A 24989-nucleotide genomic window follows, 5' to 3' on the forward strand; every position below is an offset into this window, starting at 1 on the left:
CCCTAGGCTGACCAGGTGGCGCTCAAGTTGGAATGCATCCGGCCTGCCATCCGGAGCTGGACCAGCAGAGGGCGCCCTGTGCTGAATGCTGGAGCCCCGCTCCTCAGTATTGAAACAGCCCTGCATATGGAGACGCCCCACAGAGAATCTGGGCACTGGAAGAGGCTGCTGGGGCCCTGGGTGTCGAGGAGAGGAACCTCAAAGAGCCAGGAGGAGGAGTTGAAGCCGTTCATGGTCCCTAGGGCAGTGGGAGGTGGGCTGCGCACACCTGAGCACACCTGAGCAGGCCCAGGCACAAGCACAGGCTCCCATGAGATGAGTCTATTTTGCAAAACATGTTTAATCAGAATAGAGTACCAGGCAGGGCGGAGTCCCCTGGGGGCACTACAGCCCCACGGCCAACTCTCCAGCTCCAGCCTTAGACAGGCTGCAGAGTCCCATCACCTGCCCTGTGTCCTAGCAGGGTCACCAGAGGGGCCAGCACAGTCTCAGGTTGGCGCCTGTGTTTGCAGAGCCGTAGGAGCTGAGCCGAGCCCGTGAGCAGAGGTGGGGCTGCCCGGCCCTGCACTGTCCTGCCAGGGGTCCCAGCCGTCTGCATCCAGGGCCGGGGGTGTCACAGCCGCCTGGGTCCTACCAGCCCTGCCAGAAAGGGAAGTCAGTCGGCGGCTGCTGGGGCCCCAGGACCCTGGCTGAGGCAGGGCACCCAGAGCTTCCTCCTGAGATTTGAGAAGTGAAGGGCTTGACGGAGGACAGGACATTGGTCCTTCAGACCTGAGTCCCACCCCTTGGCCGGGTCTATCTGTCCGTTTAGGCAGCAGGAAGGGGTCCGAACTCATCCTTTCCCTGGGCTTAACCACAAGTGACCAAGATGAAGGATGAGAGGCAGGGCCCCCTCCTGCAGGCCCAGGGCTACCAAAGCTGAACCTCGGCATTTTGGGCGCGGCTCCCCAGGGAAAATGGGGGCCAGGGCAATGCAGACGGCCACCTCAGCTGCCCCCTAACTTATAAAGAAGGGGAGGGAAGCGGTGGGGAAGAGAGGAGGGAAAGAGCATGAGAGGCCCACCTCCACCCTTCCCCCTGCACGCTGCTCTTTCACTTCTGTTTTTTCCTTTCTCACCAAACTTGACCATTTTCCTCCTCCCTCGAGTGCCCCACTCACCTGGGGAGGAAAGCAGGGAAGGCGGGCAGAGCAGCTCCAAGAGGCTGAGGGCCACCCAGGGAGCCAGCAGCTACTCCCTTCCCACCCCCAACTCCACCTGAGACCTACACCGCAGGGAAAGATGCCCAGTGGTCCCCCCACACTCACACATGGAGCAGCCCCAAACTGTCCAAAGCCCCCACCTGCTCCTCTCCTTCCTCTCGCAGACGGAGTGAAGCTTGTTGATTAAGAAGATTTTGTCCTCCCCCTCCTAGAAACGCCAGAGCAAGAAAGGTAAGCGGTCAGAAACTGCCTGTGTGCCCTGAACCGCCCTGTTCCAGACTGCCCTTGGGGACGCTCCAGGGAGTGTCCAACATCACTGGTGAGAAAAGTTTAAAGAAGAGGGAAAGAAGCACCAACATGAGAACAATCTGGCGCCAGGCAGCGGGCCTATGTGCAGGTCTAGGCTTCCCAATGGCCAAGGTGAAAAGGGAAAGGGGACCAGCCACCCAGTGAGGGCCCAGAGCCAGCCTGACTCAATTTAAAACTGGCCCCCCCACACCAGCGCTGCCCGTGCAGATGGTCCTCTCTGACCTCCGAGTCACGTGTGTAATGGGGGGATGAGAGTGTCTGGGTCAAGGGGCTTGTGTAAGTTCCTACTGTCGCTCCAGCCAATCACTGCAAACTCCTTGTGGCTGAAAACAGCACAAGTCCATCCCCTTCCATTCTGGAGGTCAGGAGTCCAGAACGGGCCTCACTGGGTTCGGACCCAGGAGTCAGCAGGGCTGGGTCTTCCCGGAAGCTCCGGGGCAGAACTTGGCCCCTCCACCTCCTGGAGGTGGCTGCATCCTTTGGCCCATGGCTTCCCACCTTCAAAGCCAGTGATGGCCGGCCAGGCTCGGGGGCCAGTGTGGGAGAACCCAGGGCTCTTTCCAGAACTGAATGTGAACAGCAGAGAGCTGCTGTCCCAGGGAGCAGCCAGCCCAGACTGGGCAGGAGGGGCAGGGGTGAAAGGCCACGGTCCTGCTTCATGTGAGCATGGCGGCTCACAGGGCAGGGGCTTCCCTGCTTCCCGGCCCACCTGCCTCTCCCTCTTCCAGGACAGACTGCCCCGTGCTCACTAAGGATGGTTTCATCCCAACCCCCTTTTAACCCTTTGCATGATGAGAGTGCTGAACAGGGTCTGTGTTTCGACCTGGGCCCCCGGGCGGTCCCAAAGCCACTTCCAGGCTCTCAGACACCCTCACACCACTTTAGGGTGTGTCAGCACCCGCACAGGGCCCCACCCTAAAATGCCTCGTCTCCCCTGTGCGTCCGGCCAGAGTCGGGTCCTCCGGGCCCAGGGACCCGGCTGCCTCTCTGCTTAATACAAACTCCGAATGTTAGATGGCATAATCTCTCTGGCACATAAATCCTTTCAACAGCCTGGGTTGGGGGGCCTTGGGGCGAGCTCACGGGTGGCCCCTGGGTGGGGGTGGTGGCAGGGGCACTCACGTTGCTGATCTGCTCCTTGAGGAGGCCGATGACCTTCCGCTGGCCCTTCACCACCTGGATGTTGAGGTAGATCATGGCCCTGCGGGGGCAGGGGAGTGGGAGACAGCCGGTGGTCAGGCCAGACCCCTGCAGGAGCCAGGGGAGGGGATGGCGGGGCGGGGCCTCCTCTGTCCACACTCACAGCAGCAGGGCCGACACCAGGTAGACAGGGAAGGTGTTTTCCACCAGGTACCGGTGGACCCAGGGCAGCCAGGAGACCCTGGGGCCCGCCCTCTCCAGGCGGTGTACCCACACCTTGCCGGCCTCGTACATGGTGTCCAGGGTCCGGAAGGGCCCGCAGAGGCTTGAGGGCTTCACCCTGCGGGACGAGGACAGCCTGAGCCATCGGCCAGGCAAAGGAAGCCTCCCCATCGCCCCAAACCATGGCCACCAGCCACGGCCCAGCCCCTCCAGGCTGCACCTCCCCGCATCCTGGGGGTACCCCACCGGCCCCGAGGCCAGTGCCCACTCACTGCCAGATGGCGTAGCAGAGGAAGACGGCAGCACCGAGGAAGGAGGGGAAGCAGAGCAGCGAGATGAAGACCGTGCTCATGTGAGACGCCAGCCAGGGCCTGCGGGGCGCCTGGCAGTTGGCCATCAGGCTCGCCTGGGGACAAAGGCTGTGTGGTGCCACCGCCCTGCCACACACCCTCCCCCAGGGTCCCGGAGGGAAGAGCAGTGTGGCCAGGTGGGGCCTGAGAGAGACCCCAGGGCAGGACGGGGCAACAGAGAGTCGAACACTGGAATCTCGCCCCGAGGGGCAGGAGGCACCAGCCACACCCTGGTTTGCAGAGGGGAGACTGAGGCACATGGGGATGGTTTGTCCAGGGTCACTGGTATGTGGAAGGGCTGGCACTAATGGCCACCTCCACGGATCCAAGGCCTCTGCTGGGCCAGCGCTTTACAGACGCCATCCCCAGCTGTCCCCCTGGGGCGCTGTCCCCATTGTGCAGATAAAGAAATGGAGAACCGGGGAAAATGGCTGTATTCTCACCACCAAGCACTCCTGCCTGAGGACACAGGACCAAGGTCGCTTCCCTTGGCCGGTGGGCCTGGGGCTCAGAGCGTCCCCCAGCTCCCAGGCCTAAGCCGGGCACACAGCACCCACTCATGACCACGGACCCAGCGGGGTGCTGCCCGGCCTGCCCCAGGCAGTGATGCTGGGGGAGGGGCCGTGGCAATGACCCCAGAGGGTGGCCCCAGGCTGCCAGCCCCATACCATGTGGGCCAGGGGAACGGCCCCAAGTCCCAGACCTCTGAGGTTGCCGGCCGAGCGGCCCACCGCCCTCCCGGGACCCAGCCAGCACCTCTACCTTCTTGACATAGAAGAGCAGCAAGAGCTTGATGACCTGCACGGCAGGCAGGAGGGGCGAGAAGAGGACCCCCAGCCTGGGGAGGGAGGGGGAGGAGCTGCAGTCCAGGGGCCAGGGCCTGGCTGGGGTCAGAACAATCTGCCCCATGCTCTCTCCCCCCCTCTCCCCCTCCCCCAGGGCAGGAAGGATGCAGCACAACCGGCCCCAGACCGGGTGCCCTGGGTGGGGAGGGGTCAGGACCCATGCCACCCCAGGATCCCAGGGCTGGGCCTTGCTGTGGTCCTGAAGGCAAAGGGGTACAGCCGCCCCCGGGGGGCAGTGGGAGGGGTTTGGAAGATGCTCACCAGGTCAGGGTCTGCCCGTAAATCAGCTCCAGAACGTTCCGGGCGATGTCGAACTCGGGCTTCCCCCTGCGGAGCTGCTTCTCCGAGATGAGCCTGCGGCAGAGGAGCTGAAGGGTCGCCCAGCGGGGCCAATCCCAGACACCAACCCTGTCCCTACCCCTGGAAGACGAGGCCCCCTGAGGGTGACCGCACACCAAGCAAATGTCCCTGCCTGCCCCCCTCCGGCGCCCAGCCCGTGTCAAGGGGACACAGCACCCTGGGGTCCCTGCCCTGAGGGGCTCCAAGCCTCGGCTGGCTTCATCTCAGTCCTTTTCCTAAGTACAAACAGATACCCCCGGGCACGAACACGCACAACTGGCGTCACACGTCGTACATCCGTGTTGTTAGCACAGTCCCATGTTCTCCAAGCCAGCACTTGCCCCGAGGCCAGCGAGGCACTTCCAAATGTCCGCCACCCACCCCGCCCCGCCCACTGAGGCTGTGCCGTGCGCATCGTAGTGGACCTGTTCTCCTTCCGACCTAAAAATAGGTTACCCCCCGGCCGGTGCGTTCCCAGGTTAAGGACCTTTTACTAAAGCTGTCTTGGGTGGAGGCTGACGGCCCTCACTGGGGAGATCAGAGGCCAGAGAACCCCCCAAGCGGCCCCGCCCTGCCACACAGGTGAGGATGCTCGTCTGCAGGTGGGGGGCCCAGGAGCCCAGGGAGCCGGGCCTCTCACCTCCACACCAGCTCCCCGAAGAGTGTGTCCAGCAGCATGAAGAGGAAGTCTGTCACCACGAGGCGGTACAGCTCCTGGCCCACGAAGTCCTCCCAGCACTGCAACCGACCGGCTCAGCCCTGGGGCCCCCAGCGTCCCCGCTCACCCCGCTCGCCCGCCCAGCCCACCTGTGGCCTCCAACCTGGGTGCCCTGGGTGGGAAGGGGTCAGGACCCATGCCACCCCAGGATCCCAGGGCTGGGCCTTGCTGTGGTCCAGATGGAGCCCGGGGAGGGCTGGGAAGCAGCACTGCTGTGCGGGGCCAAACCCACCCCCCCCACCAGCGCAGCCCCTCCCTCCCCCAGCACCGCCCAGATCCCCGCTCACCTGGTCCTTCAGGGCGCCCACCCTGCGGCCCAGCCAGTGGTAGCAAAGAATCCCCAAGACAACCATCTTCAGGATGAGGTTCCTGTGGAGGGCGAGACCTGCAGGCTGAGGGAGGGGTGCCTGACGGGCAGAGGGCGCACCCTGGGGAGCCCCACCTGGCCACTTACCTGCAGATGGCCACGTACACCTCCATCCCCGGGGAGTCCTGCCGCTCCAGGACAGCCAGCCCGCGGTACAGGTAGGGCGCCACCAGGTTGAGGAGGCCGACCACGAAGGGCAGGCCCAGCAGCGCCCCCTCCCGCTCGGCAGACACGGGGCTCTGCAGGGGCGGAGGGAGGGGCTGTGGTCACCACAGGCACCCCATCCAGGGGCAGGGGCTGGGTCCACTGGTGGCCCCAGGGGTGGGGGGCTGTGGGGCAGGGTCCCACAGCGGAAGGAGGGGGTGGAACTGGCAGGCTGCAGTTCCCCCAAGATGCATCTACCCAGGGCCTTCTGTTGAAACCACACAGGAAGGAGGGTGGATCACAGGCGTTGGAAAAAGAAAAGTCAGACCAGCGAGGAGAACACAAAAGGGAAGAAGATGGGGAAGAGTATGAGCAGAGCACGGGGAGAGGAAGGAGGCCCTGAGGGAGGGCCCGGGGCTCCCAGGCGGGGAGCGGGGCAGGGGGACTCTGATCCCACTGTCAGAGCCCCGGGCCCGCCCGCCCTGTCCCCTCACCTCGATCGTGAGCTCGGAGAAGGCATAGACGGCCACGGTGCACCCGAACGTGGTCCCCAGGCACAGCAGCCACACGAGCCCCAGCACCGCCGCCTGGCGCAGCCGCCCGCACACGCTCCTGGGGCTGCGCTGCAGCCGCCACCCGGCCAGCAGCTCCTGCAGGACAGCACGGGGTCACCCAGCCGGCACGGAGGGACGCTCGGGAATGTGCGGGTGTGCAGGGGCCCCTTCCACCCCCAACACCACCGCTTGCCCCTCCCCCAGCTCTGAGGCCCTGTCTCCAGGCAGAGAGCACAGAACTCGGACCCAAGGCTGAGCCTGGTGCTCGGTCCCCACCCGCCCTGTGGGTCGCCCTGCCTCCCCACCTCAGGGCTCCTGTTGCAGCCTGAGGTCAACCCCACCCCCTCCCACTGCCTGAGGGGCCCTGCTGCTGGGGACGTGGGGTCCCCAGGGGAGCTCCCCCAATGCCAGTCCTGCAGCACAAGCCCCAGAAAGGCAGCGAAGTTCCCAGCTCAGCCACCCTCTCACCCTGGGCCACTGGGATAAGCCAGGAGTGCGTCCCAGCAGGAGCCCCTCTGGCCTATTCTGGCTAGTGACCGAGGACATGGGGACCCCAAAGCAAACCTAACCCTCCCCCTCTGGAGCGCCAGCTGGGGCGCCGGGTGGGCTGGGACTGGTATCCCAGGACTGAGGCGGGGGCGGGACAGTGGCCGCGGAGCGGGATCACCTTCAGCTGTGTCCGGATGTTGTCACGTTGGAGGCGGGAGGCCCTTTTCTGAGTCACCTTGTGGTCCCAGGAGCAGAAGACAGTGATGGCGTGGGCCCCCGAGGCGCTGCCGACCCGGTAGCTCTCCCCGAAGGAGCGGGACATGCTGTGAAACGCAGAGCGGGGCGGGGCCAACCGTGAGGGGCGAGGGGGCGGGGCCGGGGAGATCCCCCCCCACCCGCCGGGGGGGCCCTGCTGGCCCTGGCCCAGCCCACCGCTGCCCCACCCCTCCAGCCTAGCCCCTGGCCTCCCGGTGGGGGCCTTCGGCCACTCCACGCCAGCCCTGTCCAAAGGTGGTGCCCACTAGCCCCAGCGGCTGGAAGAGGGGTCGGGCTTCATTCCCCACCGACAGGCCGGCCGCTCCCATTCGGACCTGGCTGAAGGAGGCGCTGCTCACCTCAAGGCTTTTCCACCGCCTCTCCCCATCCCCAGTGCGCCTTCCTCCCCTTCTTCCCTGCCCGTTTTTACTTAACTGCCCCCTCCGAGGCAAGTGCCACCTCTCCTAGGAAGCCAGCCTGACTCCTCCCTCAGTGCCCCCTAACTCCTGGGCACACACCCGAGCCTCCTCACTGGCATGCCTTCTCCCCCACATGGCAAGCTCCTCAAGGGCAGGGCAGGCGCATGTACCTTCTTGCCCGGAGCTAAGCACAGAGAATGCTCGTGGGGTGGGTAGGTGGTGCATGCAAGTGTAGGAGGGAGAGAGAGCCATGGGTGGTGGTTGAACGAATCGGTAGCTGGGTAGATGAAAGGATGGAGTAATGGGTGGATGGGTGGGTGGAGGGTGGGTGGGTGGATGGATGGTGGGTGGGTGGATAGATGATGAGTGGGTGGATGGTGGATGGGTGGGTAGAGGGTGGGTGGGTGGATGGGTGGATGGGTGGATGGATGGATGGATGGATGGGTGAGTGGACAGGTGGATGGATGGATGGGTTGGTGGGTAGAGGGTGGGTGGGTGGATAGATGGTGGGTGGGTGGATGGATGGATGGGTGGATGGGTGAGTGGATGGGTGGATGGATGGATGGGTTGGTGGGTGGAGGGTGGGCGGGTGGATAGATGATGAGTGGGTGGATGGGTGGGTGGGTGGATAAATCAATGGTGCTAAGAGTCAGACACACCGGGGGAGGCCATTACCTGTACACCAGGGTGATGCAGGTGATAAAGAAGGCGGCGCCCATGGTGAAGAGGTAGGCCAGGGGCATGTTGTAGGGCAGGCTGGCCGTCTCAGGGGTGCACTGGCCGCCACCCAGTGGGCTGGCACACAGCTGGCCCAGGGTGGCGTTGCTGTAGTAGCCGTAGTACATGACAGTGTCGGTGAAGCGGCCCTGCGGGGAGGGGGCCCGGCCACATCAGGAGCTCTCCCCCCTCCCCACCCTGCTGCCCCTCAGGCTTCAAGGGGCAGGGCCAGGGCAGGACCAGCAAGGACCACACGAGGCAGACAAGAGGTCGCAGCCGTCTGGGTCTTCCCGGGCCCCACTGACATGGGACGACAAGGGGAGCTGACTGTGGCCCACCAGGAGTCACTGGGCCAGGTGAGGGTGGGGTCCCCCCAGGGGAGGCTGGGACAAGGGGGTGCCCCACCCCACCAAGCCCTCACCCCGCCAGTGAGGAGCTCCAGGCCGGTGAAGACGGGGACCGGGCCTGGGGGCGCCGGCGGGAAGGCGGCCTGCACGCCCACGACGAAGGCCAGCAGGGGCAGCAGCAGCAGCACGTTGAAGGCCAGCAGGGTCTTGAGGAACAGGAAGTAGGACAGCACGCTGGAGCCGAACTGGCCCCCAATCCGCTTCAGGGCGTAGTGCCACGGCGCCAGGGTGCGGAGCCCCGACAGCAGCCCGATCCCCACGGGGTGCGAGGCCTGCGGGGACAGCCCCAGGTGAGGCGGGGTCCAGCTGGGGTCCCTGAGCCGGGAGCTCAGGACCCAGAGTGGAGGTTCAGGGGCAGCAGCTGGGTGCTGCCAGGGGCCGGGGCCACGCAGGCGCCAGAGCTAGGCTGAGGCCAGGGGACTCCACAGGCAGGACGGCAGAGGCAGAACTGGTGGCCACCCCCAGCCACCGGGCCACCCAGCCCCATCCCCAGTGGCAGCCCAGCCGGGGGCTCCTACCGGGACACGGGCATATGGGAGCCAGCTGCAGCAGGAAGGGAACCTGGGTCGGCCTCGCCGCTTCCCCCTCGGGGTCCGGGTCTCCTCTCTGTGGACAGAGGCAGCATCAGGCCCGGACCAGGACGGGACCCAACTCCCTCCTGGGGACCACCCACCACAGGCTCAGGGCCCTTCTTGCCCACCACTGCCAGCCAGCAGGGGGCAGGCACTGACCGCAGGCGGCGTTTCTCGGCCAGGCCGAGGGGCATGCCCCGGAGCATGTGGTCCTGCTGGGCCAGAGTCAGGCCCTGCAGCTCCTTCACCAGTAGGGCTCGCTTCTCTGCCGGAATAGAACCAGGAAGCCCTATCGGTTCCCCTGAAATAGCATCCCTCCCTCCCTCCCGGGCAGGCCTGCCCGCTGCCCCGCCGCACCCTAGGCCTCTGCCCACCTGCCTCACACACCACCCCCTAAACCCCCTTCATTAAGTTCTCAGCATCCTCCCAACGCTGCCTCTCCTGGACCCACACTTTCCTCCTGGCCACCCTGACAAGCACCTCGCTCTGAGCCCCGCCCACCCCTAATCAGCAGCAGTGGGGTCCCAACCCCATCCCTGTCCCCACCACTTCCCACTACGCCAGCCCTTGTTGGGGGAGAAGGGAGGGCAGGACCAGCAGATCCCGGATGAGAACTGGGGTGCTCACCCCCCTCACCTCCCACTGTGGGGGGAAGCTACTTCAGCCCCAATGTTACAGATAAGAAATGGCACCGGCCTGGTTTACAGAGTAAAACTGGAATGTTCACCCTGACCGAGAGCCCTGACCGCCTGCACTGCTCTGTCCCCCACTGCTGGGCCCTTGGGGAACCAGGGGGAGGAAACAGGGGCAAAGCCCCAAGAAAGTACCCAAGGCCCGGGGAGGTCAGAGCCCAAAGGGCACAGCCAGGCACGCCCCCACCCCAGGGCCTTTGTGCACACCCCCTCTGCTCTAGTGTCACCTCCTCCCGGAAGCCTCCCTGGATCCTTCTAGGCTAGACATTTTCACGATGCTCTCCCGGAAGATCGTCTTCCCTCAGTTGCCCTTATCTGAGCCTTAATTGCCTGCTTCTCCGTGGATTTGGGGCCGCTCTGTTCACTGGGCAGACGACCAGCTGCATCGCAGCCCAAAGCTCATCAGATGTTGTAGGGTACGTGAACACATGTTTCTGGGTGTCTGCCAGCTAGAGCCAAACCCGTTGCAGCCTGAAAGGCCCCCATGTCCCTGGCACACCCCCAACGAAGGGAGCATGCCGCTGGGGCAGTGGTCCCTGGGTCTGCTGCCCCCAGCCCTCACTCTGGCCAGCCCAACCTGCCCCCGCTCACTCACCCTCCTCCTCAAGGGCTGTGGAGTCCAGCTCCAGGTCGTACAGGCGGAGGCTGGGCCGGGCCGAGTGCCCCAGGCCGCTGAGCGGTGGCCGGCTGGCTCGGCGCCGCAGCTGCACCGTGCGGTTGTAGTACTGGGAGATGATGGCGCCGTGGCTGCGGCCTGCAGATGCCCCAGCAGGTCAGCGCCGGCCGGGCCTCCACGCCCACTCTCACGGGAGGCAGCGGTGGCCCCCACCCCTCTCAGGACCCAGGAAAGTCCTGTTATAAGAGACCCCAGGCACTGCTGGGCTCCCAAGAGCCTATTTTTATCCCTCTGACGACCCTGGAGTTGTTTTTAGAACGAGAGAGGCTGCACGGGCCTGTGCTGGGCATGCGCTGGGCCTCCGCTGGCCGCAGACAGGGTGGGGCAGGAGTGAAAGAGCCTGGCCCTGAGGGACACAGGTCCCCTAGAGAACCCAGCCCAGCCCGGGGAGGCTGGGGTCAATGCCAGGATCGAGGGCAGAGGGTGCCACTCACCAATGGTGCGACTGGGCATGCTGGCCAAGATGCGGAGCGTGGCCGCGCTGTGGCCGGCTGCACCCTCAGGCCCCAGGAGGGCCTGGCGGCCACTACCTAGCAAGCAGAAGGACTTGTCCAGAGGGCCTGGAGACGCTGCCGGCCAGCATCCCCCACCTCCACGCCCACCCTTGCCAGGCTGCCGGGAGGGGGGGTATCCAAGAGGTTGAGGGTCCGGCCAGCAGGCTCACCTGAGGCCCCCAGGGTCCTGGCCTGCTGGCCCAGGGGCTGCAGCTCCAGCCCCTCCTCGGCTGCCTTCTGGCTCTGCTCCCGGATAAGCTGGTGGAAGGAGTCGTGTACCTCGCTCTCGTCATAGGGGCTGGGCTCCTGGCTGCTGGTGTGAGAAGGGGGTGCTGGGAGGCCCGGCTCAGGCTGACCAGTCCTCACCCCAGCAGCCTGCCCCTTCTCAAAGGCCATGGTCCAGGTGGCCTCTCCTACGGATAGTTCGCCCCAGCCCACAACCCCACAGCCCCAGAGCTGGTCCTTACCCCTGGTCCTCTGGGGTGTCGGGGTCATCAAGGACAAAGGCCATGTCTGCTGCCCACACCTCGCCTACAGCAGCTCAGAGCCTGGACTCCTGCAGCCTCTGAAGCCTCCTGATGACCAGCTGATGAGACAGAGGGCTGCCCTGCACTTGGCCTTCAGTGCCCGGCTCCCTGGGGACTGTGGGAGGGGCCACTCACCGCCCAGGCTGCCTGAGCCCCTGCCCTGCCCCCACCTACAGCAAATGCAAGGTCAAGTGAGTGCCCCCAAATGAACTCACGCCAGAGTGGACTGAAGGATGGCCCCTACTAGTGCAGGGCGGGCAGAGGGGGAGGAGGTGCACCGTCGGCGGAGGGTGGGGGGACAGAGGAAGGAAGGGCAGTCTGCGCCGGTTCGCTTGAAGGTCCCAGGCCCTGGGAAACAGGGAAGGGGCTGGGTGCTGTGGACACAGCCCTCCAGCCCTAGGGTTCTGCCCCAGGGACACCGCCCTCCTGGGGGGAAAGGTCAGGGCAGCTCTGAGACCTCCCCGTGCCTTGAAGCACTTCCTCTCACAGGAAATCCTCACCCAGTCCCCCACCCCCACCCCACCGGCCCGGGCAGAATGGGATGACCTACCTCATCCAGCTGGGCCCCCACCCAGCCAGCATCCCCACAACACACACACACACACACACACACACACACACACACGCCCCGCCCCTCCTGCAACACAGACAACTCTCCAGAGACTGACCCTCCATTCAGCCCCCCCAGGGCCAGCAGGCAGGCAGCCAGCGGGGGAGGGGCATGAAACAGGCCGCCTTTGTCTGCCTTTGTCCAGGCAGAGGGCTCGGCCGTCCCTGGGACAACTGGGACCAGGGTGGCCTTGTCGGGGCCCCTCGCCCCGTGGGAGTGGGGAGGGGACAGCAAGCTCCCGGGCACCAGCAGACCCCTGCAGAGCCCAGCCCTTGGTCAGTCCTGCCCCCTCCTGCCTCTCCGCGCTGCCCCCCGACCCCCACCCCTCCCTGCACTCAGCACTCGGGAATGCTGGCTCAACTCCAGGGGCTTCCTGGGTGAGAGCAGGATGCCCAGACAGACCGAGGGCTGTGCCCGACAGGGTCCTCCTCACTTAGGGGCATCCAGGACGTCCACTCTCTGAGCCCAGGCCCCCAGGCTCCCCAAGCCCCTTCCCTGCTCCAGCGGGAGCACAGCATGGGGAAACCAGCAGAGAGGGTTTGGATGGGGGGTTGAGCCCCTCAGCCTGCAAAGTCGCTGGAGAGGTGCTCACGGCATGCTCCCCAGGCCAGTCCCTGGAGCTGGAATCCTGCAGACAGACTCTCCCAAGCCCTGATCCACCGGCGCCCAGACACACCCCTTCTCCACGCAGGGAGTGGGGGTGGGAGGGACAGGGAGGTGGGAGGTGGTCAGAGACTGCAGCCTGGCCCCACTGCCTTCCCCCGGAGGTTGTATCTCGCCTGGGCCCACCTGGGCACTGTCCAGGACTTACTTCCGGCTGGTACCTGGCGCCCTGGCCCCTGCTTCAGGTTGGTGCAGGTCTGGTGAGTTTCCGGGCACACCATTCCTGAGCCCTGAGCCAGGTAGGGAGGGGCGGGGCGGGGCCCTTTCTAGCAACCCCAACCCAGCAGCAAGTCCACGAGAGCTGCCGAGCCTCTTCACCCAGGGCCTGAGCAACCTCGGCCCTGGCCGCCAGGCCCCACTCCCTGCTGCAGGCCAGTGGTACGGGCCTGTGCAGCCCGGCCTCCTTGCCCCTTCCCATCCCAGACCAGGCTCACATCATCGCCCCCTCCTGGGTGCTGCCTGCTGGCTGGGATGGGCCAGGGGTTCCAGTTCCCCAGCCCCCACCCCTCCTGAGAAAGTCAAACGCCTGGACACCCAGGAGAATCCGAGGAGATAACCGGGTGGGGGTGGGGGGTCGACTTGTGACCCAGTGGCCCCAGGGGCCCAAAGGAATTCAGACAGCCCAGCCACCGGGAACCGCTGGGGCTGGGAGGACAAGGGCACTTCCCCCAAGCCCCAGATCAGGGACACTTACCTGGGAGACATCAGGGAGGAGGAGCCCTGTCCAGGAAAGGGCCGCTGGGTCCTGTAGTTGGGGCTCTACCACCTGGGAGAGGGGACTTGGGGTCAGGGGGAGGAAGCCTCCAAGGGCCAAGGGACCAACCTGGGGCCAGAGGGAGCTGCACCGCCCACCCAGCTCCACGTGGTGGCATCACATGACCAGGCTTGGCCCAAGGGTGAACCCCACCCCTGCCCTGGGCTCCTCTGGCAGCTGTGCCCTCTCCCTGCCAACTTCACCCCCTCCTCGCGCCCCACCCTGAGGTCTGGGCGGGCTGAAGGCCCAACTGTGTTTACTCCAATCTCTGGGTGAAGCCCCCCATTTCTACAGGACTCAGTGTTCCCAAATGCCGAATGGGGACAGTAGTTGCAAACCCACCCACTTCCCAGGGGTTCTCGAAATAGCAGGTGCCGCAGGGCCCGGCCGACACAGCACTGGTGACGCCAGGTTGGGTGACCCCTTCCTTCTGAGACACACTCCCCCATGTGGAGGAGGAGGCAGGCGGAGCCCCCCTTATCTCCCACGCCAGATCTGGGCGGGGCTTCTGCTGTTGATCAGGCAAGACTTGTGGCACTTCCTGTGAGCTAGGTGGGGAGGAGTGGGGGGGCGAGACAGGGGAGACTGCATAGCGACCGTCCCAACGGCTGTTTTCTGTTATTCCTCACAAGCCAGGCTCGCAAGCACGGGCGTCCCTAGTTTGCAGATGAGGAAACTGAGGCTGACCAGTTAATCAGCCCCCAGGTGTCGCCCCCAAGCCTGAGTCTTGTGCCCCTGGGGACTCTGCCCGGAAGCCTGGCTTGGAGAAAGCCTGGAAGAAGGCCCGTGGGGAGGCTCCCACGGCTCGAGAAAGTGGGTGGGATTGGGGCAGTGGCCGGGCCTGTCCCAGGCTCGGAGAAGCCTGGAGGGCGAGCAGGGTGAGGGAGGGCGGGAAGCAGAAAAGGAAGGAGAGGCCCCAGGAGGGAGGAAGGGGTGGGCAAAGCCAGGACGCCCGAATGCAAGCACGTGATGCCCCTCGGAGGGAAAGGGGTCCTGGGGCTGAGGTGGGGCAGCCGGAGGGCCGGGTCGGGCTGTGTGGCAGCCGTCCCTGTGGCCCTCAGGTGGGTCATCTCAGCATGGGGGCCCAGGCCTGCCCGGCTGCCTCTCCTCGGCTGCTCCCCAACCCCTGCCCCCTTGGGCGTGCTGGACAGCACACCCAGCTTGAAAGTCATCTCCTCTGAGTGGCCTTCCTGGACTGAGCGCTTGCTATGCACACCTGCCCATCTGCCTCCTCTCCCCCAATTCTCTGGCCCTCCACGGGCCCAGCAGCAGCCCCCACCATGGGGCCTGGGACAGAGGAGGGGCTTGGAAAACCAGGAGGGGGCCAGGCAGGGAGGCAGAAAGGCCATTGGAGCTCAACAATGAGCTAACTGAGCCCTAAAGGTGGTGGATCGGGAGCAAGGAGGAAGGGCAGGGCCTCGGGGAACCCCAGGAGAGAGACAGGGCCAGGTGCCTCTTACACTTCTTAACAGCTTGGGCATGAACGGAGGCCACCCAGGCTGCTAGGCCCCAGCCTTGGCGAGGGGGACAGTGACCGAGGTGGGAAGTTAGGAAATAACTGAGCCGGATGTGATGGGGCCCACCCATTAAGTCACTGTCGCGCCCTGCCCTCCAAGAGAAGCCGGAGCCACTGGCAACCGGCAGATAAGAACCGGGCCCTGTGCCCAGCAACTGCCCGCCAAGCCAGGCCGGACCAGGCCTCGGCTCCCCAGGCTGGACTGGGGCTGGCACGACTCTGAACCGCCACCTGGTCCCAGGGGCCTGGGAAGCAGCAGCCGAAGGAGCCAGGGGCCACCTGGGCTTGTCCAGGTGCCACTCAAGGAGGGGAAGGGCTGACCCTGCCCAGCACACACCAGGGAGGCTGAGCTGCCCGCCTGCTCACCTGCAGCCTGCGCCCTGCATCCGCAGGAAGTGCTGGCCTCAGTGGGGAGCAGAGGAAACTGGGGCAGGTGGAGGGTGGAGGCAGGACCGCGGTGAGAGCCGGGGTTCCTGTCATGTGACCCCTGCCCCAGGATCTTCACAGCTCTGCCAGGCGTGCAGTGCAGGGAGCCAGTCTGAAGGGGTCCCCTGGGGTCACTTGTTCCCTCATCCGCAGGTGAGCTGGGAGCCGAGTGGGGTGTGGAGGCCGAGTGAGAGTCCGAAGAGAGAACTGAGGCCCAGCGACTGCTGGGGCAGGGGCTGGGGTCCCAGTCGTTGGGGCAGGTGGGGGTACCCGGCAGACCCCAGTTCTGGGGGTGGAAGTACAAGATAGAAGACCAGAGGGAGTCCCAGCACGTCCCTCCGCGGGGCGCTGCAGGGTACCAGGTCCTGGAAACCTGGGCTCCTGCCGGGGACGGCTCCCCAGCTCCTCTCGGGAAGCAGCTGCGCCTGCAGGTGTGTGGGAACTGCCTGTTGCCACCGGGTCCCCTGGAAGGCCGGCCGCCATGGGCGGCAGGCAAAGCAGACCTTGGCCCTGCTGTGCCCTGGCTCGGGCCCTGAGGGTCCCCTCTTTCCGTGCCCTCTCCACCTTTGTCCCCATTTGGCTGATGGGGAAACTGAGGCCCCTGGCCCCATGTGGCTTCGGGAGGCGGACGGGGCCTGAGGCCAGATCTCTTGCAACAGGGTTCTTTCTCTTAGTGTCTGGGCACGACACGGCCGAGACCTTGAGTCGTCCCCTCCTGGGGACGGCCCCGGCGAGATGCTGCGACGGTCGGCGCAGGCGGGGCAGGCCCCCGGGCAGCCGGCGCCGGAGCCCGGGGCCGAGGAGCTCTGGGAGCAGGAGATGGAGCGGCTGCGCGGCTCGCGGGCGCCCGTGCGGACGCTGCCCTACGCCATGGTGGACAGGCGCCTGGTCCGGTGGGTGCGGAGGGCCGCGGGAAACCCCCTGTTGCTCTGCCCTGCGGGCCGCGCCGCGCACAGTGGGTAACTCAGGGGCACCCATCCCCACCCCATCCCAGGCAGCTGCGGGAGCCCGAGGGAGCGAAGACCTCGTGCTGGCAGCGGTGGCAGCGAAGGCGGGGGACTGCGGGAAGGCGCCTGGAGGAGGCAGCGCAGAGGCTGGCGCGGGGCTTTGGACTCTGGGAGGGAGCCCTCTACGAGATTGGGGGTAAGACCTGCGCCCCACCGCTGCCTCCCCGCTCTGGGGTCTCGGTGTCCAGTTTAGAAAGGGGAGGAGGGCATCCCGCTGGCCCTGGCTCCCCCCGACCCCCCACCAGCCAACCCCCATCCTCACACACCCGTCCCTCCGCACCAGAGATGGGGCGAACCTCGGTGGACGACAGCACACCCCGGTGGCTGTCAGAGGTACTGTTAGAGGGGCCTCCAGGACCGGACTGTTAAATGGGCGTCCCAGGACGCTGATAGGGATTCTGGCGGGGTGCGGGCTCAGTGCCTCCCTGATCCCCCTGCGCTTCCCCCGACAGGCCTCTTTGGCACCGGAATCCAGTCCTACTTCACGTTTCTTCGGTTCCTGCTGATGCTCAACCTGCTGACGCTGCTTCTGACCTCCAGCTTTGTGCTGTTGCCCCTGGTCTGGCTCCGCCCCCCGGATCCAAGCCCCGCTCTTAACTTCAGTGAGTGGCTGACCCACAAGGGCACAGTGACCCAAACCGATCTGCGCCCTGGGCTGACCCAGGGCTCAGAGTGTGGGCACAGCCCTGACCCTTTGTGTCCCAGCCCTGGGCATCCTCCCACTCGGGTCCAGTCCTTGGACTCCGCTGGCCCGGCCGTTGCTCGGCAACACCTCCTCACACATCCTCGGAGTCCTGCTCCGCTCCCCCTGCACCCGGGGTTGGGGGCTATGGAGTGGGGAGGGGCGGAGTCTCCCTTATGCCTTGGGGCCCTTTCCCATGGGCCCTCTCTTCCTCCTTCACAGCCCTCCAGTGCCCCGGTGGCCCCCAGCCCCAGACGGGTGCTCTCCATTTCCCACACCAGGTCTGGGACATTTTAACTGGCAGGGTAAGTGGGCTCCGTCCTGGGGGATGGGCTGGGGACCCAGGGAACTGGCCTCAGGGGACCCCAGTCTAAGCAGACCTCCCACCTCTCCAAGGACGCGTTGGCTTTTAGGGAGATAGTCTTACACAGACAGCCTGGCTGGGGCAGTGACAGGGTCAGAGAGAGGCCACCGCACACAAGCCAGGCCTTGGGACACGTGCCCCGAGCTCTCGGGGCCCCGCTGGTGTGGGCAGACAAGGAACAAGACGGGACAAGTGTCCAGGCCTCTGAGATAAGCGCCACCCCTCCCCCGACCCTGAAGGCCACTTAGTGGCTACTGTTCAGGCTCCAGTGTTCTGGTCCACTCTCTCTCTCAAACCCGTGTGGCCTTGGGCAAGTTCCCTAGCCCCTCTGAGTCTCTGTGGATGTGGGCACTCTTACTCCCTGCCCGACGGGCTGCTGTGAGGGTCAGTGAGTTAATTTGCGGACATCACTGAGCACACAGCCCAGGGGGCACCTGGGCTCAGCCCCCGCCACCCGCACCCCCAGGCCTTCAACAACACCTACCTCTTCTACGGCGCCTACCGGGCGGGTCCCGAGAGCAGCTCTGCTTACAGCATCCGCCTGGCCTACCTGCTGAGCCCGCTGGCCTGCCTGCTCCTCTGCTTCTGTGGGACGCTGCGGCGGTGAGAGAGGGACCCTGCCTCCACCTCTTAACGGGGGGGGGCTCCCCTATAAACCCCTCCCTTTAGCGTGATGCCCCCAAGGTAGCAAGAAGGCCCGGCTCCTGTCCAGTATAAGGCTTGTAGGTGCTTCCAAGGTCCAAACTCTGTGTCCCCAGCTGCAGACCTCAGAGACAGGGACCACTGCCTCCCTCGCCCTACGCCCCACCCAGGCTGAGGCCGGAGCCCGCCCGTAGGGCTACCAGGGGCTTTCCGCCCCACCCCACACTCGAGCCAAGGCTGCGGCTGGCAGGGAGGAGGTGCCCTTCCCTCACAGGCCCCGGCCTGCTGCCCCTGCAGGATGGTGAAGGGGCTGCCTCAGAAACTGTTCCTGGGCCAGGACTACAGGTCTCCTCTCAGTGCCAAGGTCTTCTCCTCCTGGGACTTCTGCATCCGGGGGCAGGGCGCGGCCGCCATCAAGAAGCACGAGATAAGCAATGAGTTCAAGGTGTGCGTGAGTGTGGGCGCATTGGGCGAGGGAGAGCGCGTGGGTACCTGTGTGTGGGGGTGGGTGCGGGCACACGAGTGCACGCAGGGTGTCACAGCCAGGCGCAGGGGCTGCAAGACTGTGTAGGTGGGCGCGCTCGCCGCCCGCCTGCTCGGTGGGGAAGGTGGCCGTCTAGATCAAAGCGGCCGCCACTCTTGGGCCTGTCCCAGTGGCACCCGAACCCGGCCTGCGTCCTGGCAGCCTGTCATCCACCACCCAGCCCGGGCCAGCCCTACCTGCCTCTGCTTCCACCCCCACGACAGGTGGAGCTGGAGGAGGGGCAGCGCTTCCTGCTGATGCAGCAGCAGACCCGGGCCCAGAGAGCCTGGCACCTGCTCAGCTACCTGTGGGTGAACGCGCTCATCGGCCTCTTGGTGGCCGGGGCCATCAGCGCCATCTTCCAGGCCACCAAGTACTCGCAGGACAACAAGGAGGTGCTGGGCTGCTGACTCGTGTTTGTTTAATCCTGGACAGAACTGTGGGGGGGGGGGCCGGTCCCACTTTGCAGATGGGGAAACTGGGACTCAGAGAGGTTAAAGCCGTCTGCCCCCATTCGCAGCCCAAGCAGACTGGCTCTCCCTGTGGCCCTCCCCCCACACCGTGCTGCTGGGGCCTGTGGGCTTCCGGACGCAGGGCCTGCCGGCAGTCGCCTGCAGGGGTGGTGGGGTGGGGGAGCTGTGGGGGCACCTCCAGTGCATGGCGTCCACCCCTGCCGTTGTGTTTGTGCTGCTCCAGTACCTGTTTGTGCTGCTCCAGTACCTGCCCCCTGGGGTCATCGCCCTGGTCAACTTTCTGGGTCCTCTGCTGTTCGTGTTCTTGGTCCAGCTGGGGAACTACCCCCCCAACACTGAGGTCAACCTCACCCTTGTCTGGTGAGTGCCACCCTTGGGGTGACAGGTGGGACCCCATGTGGAGAGAGGCGAGGCAGGGAGGCATGTGAAGAGCTGTGCCCTGCTGCCCGTCTTGGTTGTGTGCTGGCAAGGGAAGGCGGGGAGGTGCTTCCGGAACATGCACTGTCCAGGGGCCCTGCTCTGAGCTGCTCCAGGCCCCCTCTGTCCAAAGCAAGCCCAGCACCAGCCTTTCAGAGGGGCCGGCGGCTGTGTTAGCACTTCACACACGCAGGAAAACCGGGAGCGGGGGACACACACAGTTCCCACACGCCTGAGGGCTTATACCCCTAACCTCAACAACCCTACGTGTGACCTGTGAAGTCAGAACTTTCCTCATCCCCTTTGGCAGATGAGGAAACTGAGGCTCACAGGGACCACGTGCCTCGGCCAAAGCCCAGCTCCGCACGCCTGCTGGGTGCAGGCTCCAACACCAGCCCTCCTCTGCCCCCATGCTGTCTCCCCACCCTGCTAGGGTGCTACCTTGGGCCCGCAGCCCCCCTGTGAACCCCCTCCCCGACCTGAGCTCCCTCTGCCACCCCATCCAACCTCCCTCAGCAGAAGGACCACGGCGAACAGCCCGCCGAACGCCAGCTTCAATGGTGTGGAGTGTTTACCTGTACGACCCAGCGTGCATTTAAAATTCCTCAGGAGCGCGCCTGTGCGTGTTTGCGCTACACAAGGCCGTGTGGACGGGCTGGGCATTAACAGGCAGTGGGAGAAAGGATGATCTCACCGGCAATAAGGATATTAAAGGCCCGCAAAGGCCCGTGAATCTCCAAGCAGGGCTTGGGGGAAGCACGGCTGGACTGGGCCGTGTTCCCAAACTTATTTAAAAACAGAACCCTTCTCCCGTGAATCATCTGGGGACCAAGATTCTGGGAACACACTTTGGATTTAGAGGGTGCTGGGCCCAGGGGAGACGTGAACCCCTCCCCTGACACAGTCCCCACCCCCAGGTGCGTGGTGCTGAAGCTGGCCAGCCTGGGGATGTTCTCCTTCTCCCTGGGCCAGACCATTCTGTGCATCGGCAGAAACAAGACCAGCTGTGAGTCCTACGGCTACAACGCCTGTGACTACCAGGTGGCTGGTGGCTCCATCAGGGCCTGTCCCTTTGGGTGTCCCCCTCTTTGATCTGCTTGTCCCTTTGACCTGCTTGTCCATCTCCAGGTCTCACTTTGGTGAGTGGCTGTGGGTGGCGCTTTCCATACCACAGCAAACCTCCAGGGGGCGCTATTGGCCTCACTCTGCACTGTGCAGGGTGGCAGCCCTGGCTGTTGGGTTTCCCCACCGTAATTCTTATCCTTGAGGCCCAGGCTGTTTCATTAAGATTTTATTTATTTATTTATTTATTTATTTCTAGACAGAGGGGGAGAGATGGAGAAAGATAGGGAGAGAAACAGATGTGTGAGTGAAACATCGATTGGTTGCCTTTCCTACACGCCCCAAACCAGGAACCACATCCTGCAACCCGGGCATGTGCCCTGGCCAGGAATCGAACTAGCAACCTTTTGTTTTGTGGTATGACGCCCAACCCACTGAGCCACACCAGCCAGGGCGAGGCCCAGGTTTTAACTTAGCAATCATATTAGACTTTAGCCAAGGCCCCTGTCCACAGAGACCCCCACCCACCCAACAGTGGGTGAGGGTGGCTGGGACCATGGGTGGTGACAGGGGCCCTTCTGCACCAGTGCTGGGAGAACCTGGTGGGGGAGGAGCTGTACAAGCTGAGCGTCTTCAACTTCCTGCTCATGGTGGCCTTCACCTTCTTTGTCAGTCTGCCTCGGAGGTGAGCCCTGTGGGGACCCCATGGGGGTGACCCGGGCGCGTCTGGAATGACTGAGCGTGGGACAGTCCCTCCCCGTGGCCTTGATGGGTGTGGTCCACACACCCCTCCCAGGCAGTGACACCTGGACACTCCCTGTGCCCAGGCTGCTGGTGGAGCGATTACCAGGCCGGTTCTGGGCCTGGCTGGACCGGGAGGAGTTCCTGGTGCCCAAGAACGTGCTGGACATCGTGGCGGGGCAGACGGTCACCTGGATGGGCCTCTTCTTCTGCCCCCTGCTGCCCCTGCTCAACAGCGTCTTCATATTCCTCACCTTCTACGTCAAGAAGGTGCGGGCTCACGGGCTGGGAGGGAGCAGGGCGCCTCTGAGCGGCACCTGGAGGGGGCTCACGTCCTGCATCTGCCCCCCCAAGCCCCACAGGGTCGCGTCCCTGGGCCTGACTCCTGGGTGTCTGCAAATGGAGGCCAACAGACCCCACTGTTTTTGCTTGCTCCCCAGTACAACCTTCTGAGGAACTCCAAGGCGTCCCCTCGGAGGTTCCGAGCCTCTAGCTCCACCTTCTTCTTCCAGCTGGTGCTCATCCTGGGCCTGCTTCTGGCCACCGTGACCCTGGGCTACGTGGTCAGCAGGTGAGGGGAGTAGAGGGGCCGAGGCTGAGGGGTGGGAGGGCAGCTCCTCCCTGGGGCCCTGTCCATAGCCCCACTCTGGCTGTCTCCACAGCATCCACTCCTCCTGGGACTGCGGCCTCTTCGCCAACTACTCCGCCCCCTGGCAGGTGGTCCCGGAGCTGGTGGCCCTCCAGCTGCCACCCCTTGGCCAGCGAGCCCTCCACTACCTGGGCTCCCACGCCTTCAGCTTTCCCCTCCTCATCCTGCTCAGGTGCGTCTCAGGAGGAGGGGCAAGGAGGGGGTACCTAGGAGTGGGGGCCCTTCCCTAGGCACCCCCAGCCAATCTCCAATCTCATGGGATCCCAGAGCCAGACAAGGGGAGCCCAGGGAGGCGGATGCCGGGAGTAGGGAGCACCGGGCCCAAGACAGGGGGCCTGGGGGTTCCTCCTGTGCCCATGGGCTGTCCTCTGGAGGCCTCACCTGTAAATGGGGACCTCACCTGACCACCCGGGAACCACAGAGCCTGGGGCACGCGCTGAAAACCCGCAGTGCTTGTCGTGGTCGCTCAGAGGAGAGGGGCTGGGCACAGGGGGGAGGGGGGAGGGCAAAGAGAGGACCCCAGGAGGCGGTTTTAAGAGACTCGGGAGGCAAGGGAGGAAGGAGGGGGTGACCGACCTTGGATCCCTCTCTGTCCAAAGCCTTGTCCTGACCGTGTGCGTCTCCCAGTCCCAGGCCAAAGCAAGGGCCATCCAGGGGCTCCGGAAGCAGCTGGTGTGGGTGAGTGTCCGCTGGGCTGGGAGAGGCCACCCAGACAGCGAGTGAGCCACTATCCGGGAAGTAGGGTCCCAGGCTGGGAATATAAGCGGGGAGGGTGGAGGGGGGCCGGGCTAGGCGTGGCCTCAAGCTAGGAGCCGGACAAAGCATTGTGGCCTTAAATTTGAGGACAAGAGTTTAATAGGAGAGTGGCTGAGGGCGGGAACGGCACTTTACGGGGCGTGGCCGCATGGGAGGCAGGTCTGAGGGCGGGGTCTCTTGAGAGGCGGGGCTTGCATTTGGACTGGGCCTCAGGCAGGCAGCGGGCCTCAGAGACAGCGCCCAGGCCTGGCCTGCCCGTGGCGGCGGCGCTCCTTTAACCGGCCGGTCGCTCCCCTACAGCAAGTCCAGGAGAAGTGGCACCTGGTGGAGGACCTGTCGCGGCTGCTACCAGAGCCGGGCCTCGGTGACTCTCTAGGGCCTGAGTCTCCTGTCTCTCGATCTTCGCGCCCACGATCCTTCTGCCCCGGATTCCCGTGCCCCGGCTCCCCGGGCGCCCCGGGCCCCAGGTCCCCCAGGCCCTCACCCTCCCGCGGATCCTTCCTGTAGATTCCGCTTCCCAGCAGCACCGAGGCCCGACCTGCAGCCCTCAGCTCGACCCCAGAGTACCCCTTGCCCCATGCTCCTGTCCCCTGATGACCACAGCCTCCCAGTGGGCGCCCCAAGCCCAGTTCACACACCCAAGGGCAGGATGAAGACAATTGGAAATTTGTGTTTGTAGTTTATATTTTTATCTTATTTCTTTAAATTTTCCATTTTGTTGTCTTATAATGTCCAAAACATATTAGTGTAACAACCCATGAATACAGTTTATAAATATACATCCGTTGGGAGTGATGCTGTAAAATTAAAGGGTCCCCACCTGTGGGGAGGAACCACCAGGCTACAGTCGGAGCAGACCTGAGCTGGGACGCGCTGAGGTCCGCCCACCACACAGCGCCCCACACCGCCTCCTGCTGCTCCTTCTTCAGCTGGGAGGGAGGGAGACCCACAGAGGTGTGGTCAGCTGGGGCACAGCAGGGGTGGGAACCCCAGCACCCAGTTTCTGAGCCACACCGCACCAGCGTGGGCCCTGGCAGCCATTCACCGCCCTGACCCCAGGGGCTTAGGGGACTCAGCTAAACCCATAGCAGGGTCTGAAGGCAGCCTCTCCCTAGCGGGACTCCTCATAGCCTTGTATTCTAACCCAGCAAGCCCTCGTCAACAAAGGGGCGCCCCTCAGGAGCCAGAACCCGGAGCCCTGGCCATGCCCTCTGCAGAACCTGTCCTCCCAACCTCCCTGTGTGCTCCCTGTTGAGCCGCCCTTGAGGAATGGTGAGGGAGAAGCTGCGCCACCGGGGCCTAGAAGTGGCGGGACCGGGGTGCCACCCTAGGCTGGGTTCGTGATTCCTGAGCCTGCTGGAGTTTCCTTCTCGAAGGAAGCTGCCTGCTAGAGCCTGGGGCTGCAGCGGCTCTAAATCCATGGACTTCAGCCTGGGAGAGCACCTGAGAAGCTGTCAGAAGCGGGCCCTGGCCAGCAGCTCCGATGGGATCCACGCACGCTGAGCCAGCAGCCCGGGATCCGCTTCCTAAAGCCCGCCGCAACTTACCGCAGCCAGGGCTGAGAAGTGCTGGTCTGAAGCACCATGGTGGGGGGCGGGGGCGGTCAGGACAAACCCCAGACTGCTTGAAAAGCCCCCGCCCCCACCAGGGGCCAGCGCCTGCCTGGATCCCGGGCCTGCGTGTTGCATCTCGGCTGTCCGGTGCCCTCAGGCCAGCAGCTTCACACGGTCACTGAAGGCTCAGCTGGTTAGCTCCTCCTGTCCCTGTCCCCTCTCACTCACCCAGCATCACAAGACCCATCAGTCTTGTCAACACACGCTTGGCCCTGTCCCAGAGCTGGCGATGATCCCACAAGGGAAACAGCTCTGTGCTCAGGCCAGGGAGGGCCACCTGCCTGGCCCACAGGGAAGGGACACCTGTTGATTAGCAGCTTAGGGCCAAAGCGGGTTTCTGGGGTTCCTGTCCAGCAGCTTCAGCATTACCTGGGAACTTGTTAGAAATGCAAATTCTCAGGCCCCCTGTGGCCTCCTGAATCAGAAACTCTAAGGCAGGGGTGGGGAGGGTGGTGGCCAGCAGGTAAGGCCCTGAGGTGGTGATGGCCCCGAAGTGGGAGGACCACTGCACAAATCATCAGCGTCCTTTCCCTGTCCCATTTATGTGCCTCCAGCGAACATTCACGGAGGGCCAGCCAGGCGCCAGGCCAGCCTCCCTGGAAGCTGTGAGAGAGCAGGCAGGCAGGCTAGGGGGCCAGGAAGCCAGCAGGCCTC

The 24989-nt window shown here is 64.8% G+C and overlaps 2 protein-coding genes across 17 annotated transcripts; one reads left to right on the top strand and one right to left on the bottom strand.

Annotated features, from left to right (window-relative positions):
• Positions 1-322: 322 nt before the first annotated feature.
• TMC6 (transmembrane channel like 6) lies at positions 323-13923 on the bottom strand. 6 transcript variants are annotated; one of them, XM_053911117.2, is made up of 23 exons: positions 13807-13923; positions 13405-13476; positions 11653-11785; positions 11378-11496; positions 11081-11223; positions 10851-10946; positions 10336-10494; positions 9208-9313; positions 8995-9082; positions 8491-8748; positions 8028-8218; positions 6857-7001; positions 6130-6285; positions 5579-5730; positions 5412-5493; positions 5047-5144; positions 4329-4421; positions 3985-4060; positions 3145-3278; positions 2814-2990; positions 2633-2711; positions 1342-1409; positions 323-639 (listed from the first exon to the last, which is right to left on the bottom strand). In XM_053911117.2, exons 4-23 carry the CDS (start codon positions 11419-11421, stop codon positions 489-491), a joined length of 2496 nt encoding a protein of 831 aa, XP_053767092.1. In that variant the 5' UTR covers positions 11422-11496; positions 11653-11785; positions 13405-13476; positions 13807-13923; the 3' UTR covers positions 323-488. The 6 variants fall into 6 exon arrangements, with proteins under 6 accessions (XP_053767092.1, XP_053767096.1, XP_053767091.1 ...); XM_053911121.1 differs by lacking the exon at positions 13807-13923 and having other exon boundaries at positions 11081-11220; positions 13405-13565; XM_053911116.1 differs by lacking the exon at positions 13807-13923 and having other exon boundaries at positions 13405-13565.
• An 839-nt stretch (positions 13924-14762) lies between these two features.
• On the top strand, positions 14763-23493 carry TMC8 (transmembrane channel like 8). 11 transcript variants are annotated; one of them, XM_053911128.2, is made up of 17 exons: positions 14764-15273; positions 15488-15559; positions 16066-16299; positions 16401-16549; positions 16866-17015; positions 17318-17400; positions 17926-18062; positions 18399-18546; positions 18849-19019; positions 19321-19457; positions 20432-20555; positions 21164-21261; positions 21404-21587; positions 21758-21888; positions 21980-22138; positions 22566-22644; positions 23023-23493. In XM_053911128.2, exons 3-17 carry the CDS (start codon positions 16142-16144, stop codon positions 23227-23229), a joined length of 2115 nt encoding a protein of 704 aa, XP_053767103.1. In that variant the 5' UTR covers positions 14764-15273; positions 15488-15559; positions 16066-16141; the 3' UTR covers positions 23230-23493. The 11 variants fall into 11 exon arrangements, with proteins under 11 accessions (XP_053767106.1, XP_053767103.1, XP_053767104.1 ...); XM_053911129.2 differs by having other exon boundaries at positions 16081-16299; XM_053911131.2 differs by lacking the exon at positions 15488-15559 and having other exon boundaries at positions 14763-15273; positions 16081-16299.
• The last annotated feature ends 1496 nt before the right edge of the window (positions 23494-24989 follow it).

This window comes from Desmodus rotundus, chromosome 9 (genome assembly GCF_022682495.2).
Source record: "Desmodus rotundus isolate HL8 chromosome 9, HLdesRot8A.1, whole genome shotgun sequence".
In the NCBI taxonomy this organism is placed as follows: domain Eukaryota; kingdom Metazoa; phylum Chordata; class Mammalia; order Chiroptera; family Phyllostomidae; genus Desmodus; species Desmodus rotundus.

Excerpts from the sequence above, each read along its gene's own strand:
- TMC6 (XM_053911117.2), bottom strand. The coding sequence starts at position 11,421 with ATGGCCTTTGTCCTTGATGACCCCGACACCCCAGAGGACCAGGG. Across the intron at positions 8,749-8,994 it reads TCCCATATGCCCGTGTCCCG|GCCTCGCACCCCGTGGGGAT; the intron begins GTAGGAGCCCCC and ends CTGTCCCCGCAG. Across the intron at positions 5,731-6,129 it reads TCTCCGAGCTCACGATCGAG|AGCCCCGTGTCTGCCGAGCG; the intron begins GTGAGGGGACAG and ends CCGCCCCTGCAG.
- TMC8 (XM_053911131.2), top strand. The coding sequence starts at position 16,142 with ATGCTGCGACGGTCGGCGCAGGCGGGGCAGGCCCCCGGGCAGCCGGCG. Across the intron at positions 19,020-19,320 it reads ACTCGCAGGACAACAAGGAG|TACCTGTTTGTGCTGCTCCA; the intron begins GTGCTGGGCTGC and ends GTGCTGCTCCAG. Across the intron at positions 21,262-21,403 it reads TTTGTCAGTCTGCCTCGGAG|GCTGCTGGTGGAGCGATTAC; the intron begins GTGAGCCCTGTG and ends CCCTGTGCCCAG.